General features: G+C 39.9%; 1 protein-coding gene across 2 annotated transcripts in view; it reads right to left on the bottom strand.

Moving 5' to 3' along the window:
- CDKAL1 (CDK5 regulatory subunit associated protein 1 like 1) overlaps positions 1-13,482 on the bottom strand; it is a 759,057-nt gene that overhangs the window by 499,024 nt on the left and 246,551 nt on the right. For both annotated transcript variants that reach the window (XM_034762410.1, XM_034762409.1), the window contains exon 9: positions 9,233-9,336. In XM_034762410.1, the coding sequence (XP_034618301.1) occupies positions 9,233-9,336 (104 nt within the window). The remainder of the gene's footprint in view (positions 1-9,232; positions 9,337-13,482) is intronic.

Raw genomic sequence — 13,482 nt, 5'->3', positions numbered from 1 at the left:
ATATGAATTTTATTTCACATTATAGTTATTAAATGAATTTATATTTTGGAATGCACAACCATAACATCCAATCTAAAACATCCAGACAATGTAACCGCACTCAACCCTATTAGAACAATCTCTACAGAAGAGAAGTTCACATTATAAAATCCACAACAGTGCATCTCTAGACTTTGACTATCCCAATTACGGGTCTGTTTCTGTTCCCACTGACTTCAATGGGAGGAGGATCAAACCTCAGGGAAACCTGGATTTTAGATTTGTAGGTATATAACCTAGACTCCTCAAAACTCCTTCAAATCTCTCCTAAAATTCACCTCTGTTGAGATACAGACAATAGCTAGGCAGTGGGTATTCTGGCCTGCTGTTTAATATACTAGATATAATAACGACAGTGTTACCTTATTCTCCCTTATATAATTTCTGCCATCATATGCTTAGACTGTAAGCACTTCCAGGCCAGAGCAGTCTTTTCATTAGTGTGTGCAACAGGGTCAGCACCCATCTCTTGCAAGTGCCCCCCCTCTGGTTGGGTGTCTCTCCATTCTTTCAGTAAGTAGTCCTGGCCCTGGTATGGGGCACTATCTCCTGGGCTTCCTTCCTGGAGACACTATCTTCCTGTGGCCCTCCCTGGGCTCAGTCCTTACTCAGTCCCCATAGCCAGCCAGGAGCTTCTTCATTGCTCTCCTGGTCCCTGCTAGCAAACTATTTTTGGCTCAGTCCTAGCAGCCAAGCCTCTTGCTCCCCTGGTCCCTGCCCATACTGAGCTGTCCGTGGCCCTGCTGCTCTTCCAGCCAGGCACGCAGTCTTCTTTTCTGCAGCTCCAAGCAGCAACTAACTACTGCTCTGTTCTACAGCTCCTTTTATCAAACCTGCCTGGCCTCTGATTGGCCATTCGAGCAGCCCTTCCTCGCAACCACTGTAGGCCACTTGAAGGACCTCTCCATTGCTCCTTTCTTGGGATGGGTGTGGTAGAACCCTGAGGCCTCCAGCAGAGGGCCTTTGGGCCTAGTCCACCCCATCACAGTGTGCATACAGCATCTACCATAATGGTATCGTGGTTAACTATTAGAACCCTCCAGGCATTGTCATAACACAGATTAATAACAATGTCTCTCAATTGTTGCCTTTGTAGGGAGAGTATCCCATTTTACAAGCATGCATGAGGTATAATGTTCTTGCAAAATCCAGGCTGATTCATTCACATCTTAGACTTGACATGTTGCTGAGCAATATGTGGAGATCTAATAATGCCATAATGTAAATACAATTTATATAATCTATAATCTGTTAGGCTATCCTTAATTGTACCAATTGACTCTATGACCTGGTCCCACAAGCCTTGCTTGGGTGAAACTCATTTACTTCAGCAGGAATTTTACCTAGGAATGAGGGATCAAGATCTAATAGGGCAGCCAATCAATGTTGTGTGATTAATGTGACTATATATACACAATATTACATTATAACCCCATTTCTAGCTCTTCATAACTTTCTGGAATTTCACCCTTTCAGCTGAATTTTTCTGTGCTGGTTTCTGTCTAAAGGTGTTTATGTTTAAAAATAGTTTGACTGTTATAAAAAAAAATCTTGCAACTTTTTTCTGAGCAGAGCTAGAAATGAAACAGCTATGTGGATAGTTGATAGCATGAGACAGGGATATATAAATGGGAATATTGAGTAGAAGTAGGCAAGTGGCATTACCTCTGTATTAGGAATTAGTGAGATCATTATTGGAACACTGCATTCAGTTCCATAGGTACAAAAACTAAGGGTGGGGGGGGGGGAGAAGGGTGCTGCAGCACCCTGTAAACTTGAAGTGGTTTCCATCATATACAAGGCTTAAAATTTGGTTCAATGGCCCCCCCACCATACAAATTGTTCCAGTACCCCTTTCCAGTTCATAGAATCAGGGTTGGAAGGGACCTCAGGAGGTCAAAGCAGGACCAATCCTCTTACAGATTTTTGCCCCAGATCCCTAAATGGCCCCCTCAAGGATTAAACTTACAACCCTGGGTTTAGCAGGCCAATGCTTAAACCACTGAGCTATCCCTCCCCCCAGTTCCAGTGTTCACACTTCAAAAACAATGTTGAAAAATTGGAAAAGGTTCAGAAAAGAGCAACAAGAATGATTTGAGGTCTTGAAATCCTGCTTTATCATGAGACACAAAAGAAGCTTAGCTTATGTAATTTATCCAAGACAAAGGTAAAAGGTAAACTTGACCATGGTCAGTGAGTGCCCACATGAGAAGATAGTGGCGAATACTTTGTTTGCTAGATTAAAGGCACAATGAGATCCAATGGCTGGACATTGAAGCTAGAGAAATTCAAACTGGAAATAAGAAACAGCTATTCACTTTCTTGTAACTGTTGTTCTTCAAGATGTGTTATATAGGCCGTGCAGATGTGTGTGCGGCTCATGCACTGGTGCCAGAGAGTTTTCCCTTGCAATAACAATAGGAGTGGCCTCACCTGCGCCCTCATCTCCCTTGTGCTCCAAGCTCCACCCATTTTTCAGTTCCTTTGTACTGGACTGTAGATAAGCTCAGATGCATTGGGGAAGGAGGTTGGGTCATGTATCAGAGATATGCAACATCTTGAAGAACAACAGTTACGAGAAGGCAAGTAAACATTTCTTGTTCTTTGAGCGATTACATATTTCCATTATGTTGTAGGGCCTGGCCTAGCATTCTCTTCAGAAAGAGAATTTTCCCCATGCTTGTGTCTTCTCTTGAAGCTGTAGTAAATGCATAGTGCCTAGCAAACATATGAAACAATGACCTTGTTGCTGCTCTGCAGATGTTGAAGATAGTGGTGTTTCCCACAAATGCAGTAAAATTAAAATGCACCATACTTGAGTGTGCTGACAACTTCTCAGAGGGTGTGATACTGTTAGCATTATGGTATATAACAATGCAGCTGATCATCTATTTGGAGAGCCATTATGCTGGAACAGGATGACTTCTCATTCATTCCGCATATGATACAAAAAGCTGAGAAGAAACCCAATAAGGCTTTGTTCTACACAGGTGAAAGGCTAGGGCCTTGGTGCATATCTAAAGTGTAGAACAAAATAAAGAGTTAATCCTTGTGACCATGCGCTTTGGGAAAATATGGTAGGTATATTGACTGAATGGGGTGGAAATCTGATACTATTTTGTAAAAAAACCTAAGGATGTGGTCTGAACTGCACCTTGTCACTGTAGACTATAGACTATGGAGGATCCATTCTCAGGACACATAACCCCACCCCCCTTCCTTCCAGATGTGATGGCTACTAAGGTGGCCACCTTCACTGAGAGGTGTAACTGAGAGAAAGAGGTTGAGGGTTCAATTTGAGGGCCAATAACTGCTGACAGAACTAAATTCAAGTCCCAAGGACAGAACAGTCTATTGAGACCTTTTAGGAACCTGTCTGTTATAGGATTAGAGAAAACAATCCTTCCATCAATACAGGGGTTAATCTCTGACATTGCAGCCAGGTGCACCTTAATGGAACTGACTGCTGGACTTGACACTTTTGAGATGTAAAAGGTAGTCCAAAATCTTTAGAATTGTAGACTGCATAGGAGACACACTGTGGCTAGCTTCCCAGATAAAGGAACACTTCCACTTACTAAGGAAGGTAGCTCATGTGGGTGGTTTTCTGCTATTCAGTGGGACATTCTGGACTGCTCTAGAACAGGGTGCCTCATCTGGGTATAACTACTAAGGAACAATTCTGTAACTCTCATTTAACAAATGGTCACTTCACAACCAAACTTCAGAGATGAAGCCTGAGCCTCTGGAATTTTTGCGTCCTTAGTAGGTGAACATTTTTATGATTCCACACTGTCACCATCAGATCATGTACTTTCATTTTGGGGGGGGGGGGGAATCTGAGATCTACAAGTAGTTACATAAAAGTTCTGTGAGTTAGCTATTCTGTCCGTGCGCTACATTTACAGATATATTAAGCAAAAGATTCACCAACAACAAAATAAAATCCAGGTTTGCAAAGAGTTATTTATAAACTATGATGGGAACGTTTCTTCTGTGAAACTCAAAGAACTGTTTAGTCAATAAATCACTGTTTCATCTCATTCATCTACCGCACACCCCAATGGAAGTTTAGGTCTCCAGCAGTCATTTGATGTGATCCCCAAAGACGACAATGTTGAAATTAGTTTTACCAGCTTGAAATTAAATTTTAAACAATACAAGTTGGGTCTGTAACAATGTCAGCGGAGGGAGATGAGTAATTAAGTTTTATTTCTCTCCTGTTTGGCTGTCTTCTTTTCTCTGATATGATACTAAGTAGAAAAATCAAATAAAAAAAAAGTAGAAATCTTTTTGAAGTCTAGTGAATCCTTTTGTTTTAGTGTGTGATTTCTTTTTTGTAACTCAAGGCAGAGAAGTAATGAGAACTGCTGTTAAACTATCAAAATAAAGAACAGCTATGCATACTGCACAAATATATTTTAAGCTGAATCAAAATCAAACAGGACAGCTGACAAAGGAAATTCTCCCTCTGCTGATGTTAAGTGCAGTTTGGAAACTGAGGAATATGTCTGAATGGAAGCCCAGTAATTCAACCACAAATATGAAAATTTGAAAATCAGATGCAAATAGAGAGAATAACTATCAAAATACTTTTAAAAAGGAGAAATTTCACTACCCTTCTTAGACAAATACAGATCCTGGAAATTAAAACCCAGAAAGAATACCCTGAATCAGGCCAGAAGAATCATCTTGATCCAATATAGAAAGTCTCCTAATTATTTTTTAGACAGTAAATGATTTACAGTCAAAGTAAGGTCATCTAAAAGTATTACAACGAAGTAGATATATGAAAATCTCTGATAACTATTATACATACAAAGAACTGGATAATCTGTGGGTTTAGCATACAATCAATTTTAACAAGTGAAATGTTAACACCCAAATGTCACAACATCTCATGCATTTTTGGAAGCAAAGTAAGAGACAGAATTCTTGACTGAAGATGTTTTTTATGGAAGAAGACATGTAATGGAAAAAGCAAACAACTATAAAGTATTGGGCAAAATTATGCCATATGAAAGAAAAACAAAAATAATAATAATAAATGTCATTCAAATTTAAATGGTTTATTGCATATAAATTGATGAAAAGCATGTCAAATAATGCTGTTCCTGTATCATCTAAATTATTTATCAAGATTAAAGCACATTATCCAGAACTGCAATTTCATAGTTCATGGTCGCTGAAAACTTGTAACCTCCACAAACACATACTTGGAACTGGGGATAAGGTCTCCACCCCTTGAAAAGACTGTTTTTAATACATATGAGTTAGGTGTGTGAGAATATATAGTGAGTGATAGACATAAGATTGACGACAGTGTTACAAGTAATTCTCTCTTTTAATGTAATGAGCTACACTTGATGCTGCATGATTTATTCCACCAACTAGCAGTAAAGAGATAAAAATAGCAACTGAACTTAACTCTTGCAATATCCTGTGATGGTATCTGCATTACGTTAGCTAACGCAACACCACTGTATGAATGCAGACTCTACAGGGGTTCCACAGGCAAGTGAGCTTGATGTGCCATCACTTTACTTCACAATGATTTTTTTTCAGGTGAGGGCTCCAGAATTGCATTGGGGAGCACAAGCCACTGGCTGCACAGAGGTGGCAGATCACTGTGCAACTCCCCTCGCCCCCAGGACACAGATTCAGTGGTGAGTCTGCACCCAAATGTGACACAGCGCAAGGACCAGACCTGCCTCCAAAACACCCCAGGGCCCTGCCCCTCCGTGCCAGGTACACCAGGTGTGGGCAAGCAGGCTCAGCTAGGCAGGATTCAAGTGTGGGGGGATCCAGATGTGGGTTGAGAGGGTTCTGTGTGGGGCAACCTGGGTGCAGGCAGCTCAGTGGAGAATCCAGGTACGGGGGAGATCTGGTTGCACAGGGGTATGTTGGGGGGTTCTGGGTTCAATGGTAATGGGACTCTGCAGGGGGGTCCATGTGAAGGTGGCTGGGGCTCAACAGGAGAGGTCTGTGTGTGAGGAGGAGGATAGAGCTTGGCAGAGGGGAACGAGTGTGGGGGGCTCAGATACTGGGGGAGTGGGGCTCAGTGCAGTGGAGAGCTGGGTGGCTCGTCGGGGTGGTCCAGGTGTAGAGGGAGTGGGGCTCATTGTGGGGGTGGGTTCTGAGTGCAGGGAGTGAGGCTCAGTGGGAAGGTCTGGGTTTGAGGGGGATTGGGCGGATGGGGGAGAAGCTCCCTGTACAGGAATCCTTCCCCCTGCAGCTGAGGAGTGATGGGTGCAGGAAGCAGAGGCAAGGGGAGTTTGCGGAGCTTCCTGCAGCTGGGGGAGAAATCTGGGGGTGGGTCTGACCTGGCCCTGGATGCCATGCAGAGGAAGAGGGAGGATCGCATGACTGCTCTTGTGGCTGCCTTTTGCTTCCCCATCAGAAAGTCATTTTTCTGCGGGGAAGAAAAGAAATCTGCGGGGGACATAAATTCTGTTCATGCGCAGTGCCACAAAATTCCCCCAGGAGTATAATGTGCATGTTGAAATAAAAACTTGTAAACTTAGGCACTGATTGTAAGCATTCCTACTCACAAAGGGAGGTTAAGTCCCATTGAACCCGTAACGAGTGGGGTACCGCAGGGGTCTGTTTTGGGACCAGCTCTGTTCAATATCTTCATCAACGACTTAGATATTGGCATAGAAAGTACGCTTATTAAGTTTGCGGATGATACCAAACTGGGAGGGATTGCAACTACTTTGGAGGACAGGGTCATAATTCAAAATGATCTGGACAAATTGGAGAAATGGTCTGAGTTAAACAGGATGAAGTTTAATAAAGACAAATGCAAAGTGCTTCACTTAGGAAGGAAAAATAAATTTCACACATACAGAATGGGAAAAGACTGTCTAGGAAGGAGTACGGCAGAAAGAGATCTAGGGGTTATAGTGGACCACAAGCTAAATATGAGTCAACAGTGTGATGCTGTTGCAAAAAAAGCAAACATGATTCTGGGATGCATTAACAGGTGTGTTGTGAGCAAGACACGAGAAGTCATTCTTCCGCTCTACTCTGCTCTGGTTAGGCCTCAGCTGGAGTACTGTGTCCAGTTCTGGGCGCCGCATTTTAAAAAAGATGTGGAGAAATTGGAAAGGGTCCAAAGAAGAGCAACAAGAATGATTAAAGGTCTTGAGAACATGACCTATGAAGGAAGGCTGAAAGAACTGGGTTTGTTTAGTTTGGAAAAGAGAAGACTGAGAGGGGACATGATAGCAGTTTTCAGGTATCTAAAAGGGTGTCATAAGGAGGAGGGAGAGAACTTGTTCACCTTAGCCTCTAAGGATAGAACCAGAAACAATGGGTTTAAACTGCAGCAAGGGAGGTCTAGGTTGGACATTAGGAAAAAGTTCCTAACTGTCAGGGTGGTTAAACACTGGAACAAATTGCCTAGGGAGGTTGTGGAATCTCCGTCTCTGGAGATATTTAAGAGTAGGTTAGATAAATGTCTATCAGGGATGGTCTAGACAGTATTTGGTCCTGCCATGCGGGCAGGGGACTGGACTTGATGACCTCTCGAGGTCCCTTCCAGTCCTATAATCTATGAATCTATGAAGATTTGTGCTTAAATGGTTCCCTAAATAAGGATGGACTTAGAACTTGCTTAAGTTCGGTGGCCTTATTACTTATGTAGCATCCATTTATGTTTTCATATTAGTCATATTAAAATAATCATATTCAAATAATATCGAAGCTCCAACTTTAACTCACAGAAACAAGAACGTTCATAGTTAAGTAAAGAATAACCCATACTTCTTGTTCATAGACACTGCAGGTGCCTAAAAAGAAATGAGATATCACACACCATATCTATCTACATCTAGATACAACAAGAAGACTTAAGGATGTAGAGAGAAGCCATTCAATTTCATTTCCCTGGGTTTAAATTAGAATATTTGTGCTACTTTATCATAGTGGGCAAATTAATCCATGGAACAGTGCCATTTACTTTAGTGAGTTTACACAAGGGATGAAGTTGGCACAATAGCTGTATTTGTATTTATTTGAAGGAAGGGTAAAATTAGAGATCTATCAAGGGACAAACTGTAAACATTAGCATTCTACTATGAGGATTGTAATGCTTCCCAAGCAAGTGTATGAGCTATGAGTGGATAAAAACATAGGAAATGGCAGCTTATTAGTAGCCATCCCAATTAAACAATCACACATCCAATAATAAATCAAAAGAGTCATTACAATTTTTCCATTTAGATTTTAAGCTTATAATAGCTCCTAGTAAGAGATACTGTGGATCCAAAATGAATCCTAAATCCAGCAGCACTGACAAACATCTTAGATTTCAGAGTAACATGGCTGAGCCATTACAAACATTGACTCTATCTCCCCTTGTAAGTATTCTCACACTTATTATCAAACTGTCTGTACTGGGCTAGCTTGATTATCACTTCAAAAGTTTTTTTTCTCTTAATTAATTGGCCTCTCAGAGTTGGTAAGACAACTCCCACCTGTTTATGCTCTCTGTATGTGTGTATATATAGCTCCTCAATATATGTTCCATTCTATATGCATCCGAAGAGTGGGCTGTAGTCCACGAAAGCTTATGCTCTAATAAATTTGTTAGTCTCTAAGGTGCCACAAGTACTCCTAAACATCTTAGAGGAACTCCAAAGGACCCATTTTTAGAACAGTGACGCATCCTAAAAACACAGCATCATAAGAACTCTAATGAGGTTTTAATGAAATTTGCTTTTACTGTAAGCATACATTCTATGCAAAATAATTGTTCTTCTTACTACTTTACAATACATAAAGTGAAGGATTAAGAGCCGCTAAAATTAGTTTTTAAAACACAAGCAATTTTTATTGTGCGTCACATAAAAGGATCTGAAATCAGAAAACATTTTCCCCTCCTATTTTTAAGAAGGGGGGGGAAAAAATTCAAATCATCATCAATAAACCTTGAGATAGACCTTTGTATAAACAAGATTAAGACCAATGAAATATTTCTGTGGAAATACTAACTCCTGAAAGTACTGGTGCATAATGTAATGAATGAAGGAATTAAATACAGCGGGCACCAGCAAGCACACTTACAACATATTTGTAATACAAATAATACATTAACCTACTACCAGGTCTCTCTTATAAAAAGGAAATTACCTGTGGGAGTAAGATCTTGTAATCTTAAAGCTGATTTAGATAACTGAAATAACCTTACCTTGAAAAGACTGTTTGGCTCTGTCCACTAGTTCTTCAATTGGATAACTTGCTAGGTCTCCTCTGGCATGTTTGGTTTTGCAATAGGTACATGCATTGAGACACCTATTTAAAGTTTAAAATACATTAGTTTACTGTCAAAAATACTCTTCCCAATACTTTAATACACAGAATTGTAGCAAAACAAAAATATGCAAAATACAACTTTTATATGTAGAAATGCAGAGATACTACTAGCTTAATTAAAAAAAAAAAACATTTTCACACCAGTAAATATGCCATATAAACCGGTTTTGTTCTTTATTCTTCTTCCCTATTTTAAAGAGATAATCAAAGTAGTTTACTCAGACTTTAAAAACCAAATGGTTACACCCTACAGCCAATGGAAATTTTGTGCAAGGACTGCAGATCAGGAATCAAGGTCTTTCTAAAAAGTAACAGGCTCAAGAGATTTTCACATGAAAGCCCTTTTTACAGTTTGAATTTGTGGCTATATTTCCCACCATTGCTACCTCCAGGGTCATCTCCTGTGATGGCAGGGATGATGCAAGTGCTAGGCTCAGCACCTGCTGCTTCTGGCTTTTAAGCACTGTCTTTGTGCAGACCTGTATACATTGGTACTCCCACTGTTGCTGGTAATAGCAAGGGGTGAGCAATTTTAGTCAAGAATCCAAGAGTAGACTTACTCAGTCTTCAGTGTTACCATAAAAAACAGAAATTCATGAGAATCTAAGGACTAAGCCACAAATTTCCAGCCTTTTAGTCTAGAAATTAAACATGAGTTCCACAGGCAGAATTACAACTCTGTCATCTCTTAAGATATTCAAATACTCATTTAAGCCTTCATAAAATTTAGAAAAGAATTTAATGTGACAGATTCTTACCATTGTCTTAAAACCATTTTGCACACTTTAGAAATCTTGAAAAATACAGTACATTTTCCCCACTCCTGTGTCTTATTTGGCTTAACAATATTAATGTATGAAATAGTGAGGGCAGAATCATTACATGAGAAGAGAGTTTGATGACCAATTGGGAGATGGGAAGTATTAAGAAAAACACCCATAAGAAACTCCAAGAACTTCAGTGTGTGTAATTTATCTGACAATATATTAAAGCCAGATTAGTTCATTGCAGCAAGGATAGGAGGATCATAAAATGCTCACTGCAAGCTTTTCTGGGATTAGTCTTGGCAGTGCCATGAACATAGTAAGGCAGAAAGTTAACAGCAGCTTTTTTTAAAGTTGACTTATTTCCCATTTAGTAGGCAGAAATATCAAGAAAGAAAGAAAGACGTTACTCTTGTTCTTGGTTAAAAATAAATAATGTTCATTATCACAAACACAAAACTACTACTTCGATATTATAAAGCATTTGGATGCCAGAAAGAGTGTAGTATGAATATATAGAAATCATTTTAAACAATAACTAATGAAATATAGTAGGGCCCAGAAGAGTTTTCTGAAGCATTCAAATAAAGATAAAGAAACACATCAAACAACTACATGATTGCATTTATCACTTGGGCACATAAACTGTGTTGCCATCTGTCAGGATGTCTGCAACCCCATGGCTGGGAAACTAGTTGCCAGTGGCAGTTTTAAAAAAGGACCTAACAATATCATGGCTACCTGCACATCTTTGGTTTCCACTTATTCACAATTGGGGCACCAATAACTGCAGCCCAACTAGGACTAGGGACACAGGGAATTCAAACAATTGAATGATGCCATTCAAATTGCATACAGGACTTTTATGGGATCCCAGATGGAAAATCAGAGTCTGGCATTCTGAATAGCTAATTTTACTATGTCCCCAGTTTCAGTACCAAGCAAACAGGTCAGGTGAGGAGTGGCATGCATCTGCAAGCAAAGTAATGAAAATCAAGCACATTAGGCTGCCAGGTCTTCTGGAGGTTTACAGCTGGGTCTCAGTGGCAAGGCAATCCTGAGGTGGCAGAGAAGGAGGGTCATGCTCTGGAACCAGCTGTGGCCCTGGTACACATCTTGGCAGTCAGGGAGCAAACACCAGACATGACTTTTTTATCTCAGTGAAAATGATTTGGGAGTTTGTAAGGAGGTCAACTTGATGATCAGGGCTCAGAAGGATTTGGGACAGATCTAGTATTTTTTTAAATTCTTGAATTTAAACTCCCATGCTCTTCTTTTGAAGGTGTTGTGCAGGTTTCCTTTGAGGAGGATGACTGAGAGGTCTCTAACACCCTCAAAAGACGAGCTCGGGAGCTTAAATTAATAACTTTGCTACATACTAAACATCATGGACACTGAATTTATGGCTTAGTGCAACAATCTGTAACTCACTAACTCCCCCCCCCCAGCTTTTTTGTTTTCTCTCCCTCCCCCCAATGACTGGAGGGGAGTTAACTGGACATTTCATCTTGAATGGTCCCTTGAAATATGTGTTATCTACTTATACTAAACAATCTGTTCCACCTTGTATTGACACTTGAGTACATTTCCCACACCTGACAAAGAGCTCTCTGTAAGCTCAAAAATGGGCAAATGTCAAGAGTTAGTTAAATCTCCAGAAGTTTAGATGCTTACCTGACATTTACAAAGAATAAGATAACATGAAGGATCTAGGTTTCCCCCAGTTGCCCACTACTGTAGGAAGTTGGTAGTGCAGGGATATGACCCTTCCTTCCCTCATTGATCCTAAAAGATTATTTCTGATTAATACTAACAGCAACAAATGCAGTGTTTAAAGAAGCAACTACTATATGATTATTAATATACCAGTTTTTATGATCACTGGTAAGATTATATCTTTCCATAACAAATAGTTCAAACTCCATTCGCTTGTTATGTTCTCAGGGCACTACTACAAGGGCAGAGTAATGTTGTTTAGGTACCATAAAGATGTCTAGCAAAGTTCAAAACCAAAAAATCATATTGTGCTTCCGTCCTTTTTTCCTTTGTTACAGTGCATAAAGGAGGCCCAAAGATTCCATACCCATGCTAAACATCTGCAGAAGGGGTGCAATGCTACCCACACTCTGCTTCCACCTCCTTTGATGTCCCCCCAAATGTTGTGGGCTCTCCAACCCACCAGTGTACATCCTTCCTGCAGTCATCCTAAGCTCCATAAGAAGTGACCATTTTAGGTGGTTTGTAGAAAAGAGAAGGAGAGTTGGGGGTGCAGGAGGAATCCCCTTTCCTCACATCAAACAGATTAATCCAATACATTTACGTTTAAATGTTAACAGGTCTGCATCTTGAAGTTAAAGTTGGGGTAGAGGTTAGAGCTAGAATAATGTTTTAACTATGGTGACCACTACTTTTAATATTTGCCTTAATTTACAAAGTCTGATTAACTTCAATTTTGGTGGAAAAATTCTTCTCTCTCAACTGATATTCCCTACAGTTGGCACTCATTTTGAGGTCCAACTTCACAAAGGAAAGAGATGTTTAGAAATCTTGTGTCTTCAGTAATCAATCAACATCCTATTTTAAGCTTGACAAAGCAGAACCATAGTAGCACTCCGATTTAAAATCTTAACTTTTAAAATCAGTTTTATCAACCAAACTTTGTTCCTGTGTGACAGAGCAAAAGCAGGTGAATGCAATAAGTATAATTTCATCTCTCTCCTCTGTTTCCGTTTTTGGCTGAAGTTAGAATATTTTTTCAAATATTTCCTTTCTTATGGATTTAAGGTGACAGTGAGGGGGAGCGAAAGCAAAATTAAATAATGGAAATCAAGTGCAACCTGATCTATGAAGTGGCTACAAAGATAATAGACAGTATTTATAATAAAACTTAATTTGCATTGCACACCCTTTTCAAATAAACTGCAGCTTCAGTTGCCTGCCTCTAATCATATTAATCAAGATTACCATTACATCTCCGGAATAAAACATTGGATCTCTGTGAGAACTCACTGAAGGGCCACTTCTGATACTAGAGAGACAAATCATACTCCTGTATGAGGATCCCTAGTTGCTATTCACATGCCCAGGAATTACACTGAACAATACTTTTAGACATGCCAACTTTCCCATAAAAAACAGGAACTAGAAGTAAGTATACAAAGAACTGAAATTATGTAAATTTCATAGATTATTGTTTTGAAAAAGGAAAAGAGTGCCAATTTCATCACCTTCTGTGAAAACAAAAGGTCTTCTACGGTTGAACCTTCAGGCCCAAACTTTTTTTTTTTTTTTTTTTTTTTTTTTTTAAAAGGAGCAGATGTTTTTTTTAAAGTAGGGGGGGGGGGGGGGGCCCCGCTCCCCC

This window comes from Trachemys scripta, chromosome 2, assembly GCF_013100865.1.
Source record: "Trachemys scripta elegans isolate TJP31775 chromosome 2, CAS_Tse_1.0, whole genome shotgun sequence".
Lineage (NCBI taxonomy): Eukaryota > Metazoa > Chordata > Testudines > Emydidae > Trachemys > Trachemys scripta.
Note: the sequence above shows the minus strand (reverse complement) of the source record. Positions and strands in the feature narration are given on the sequence as shown.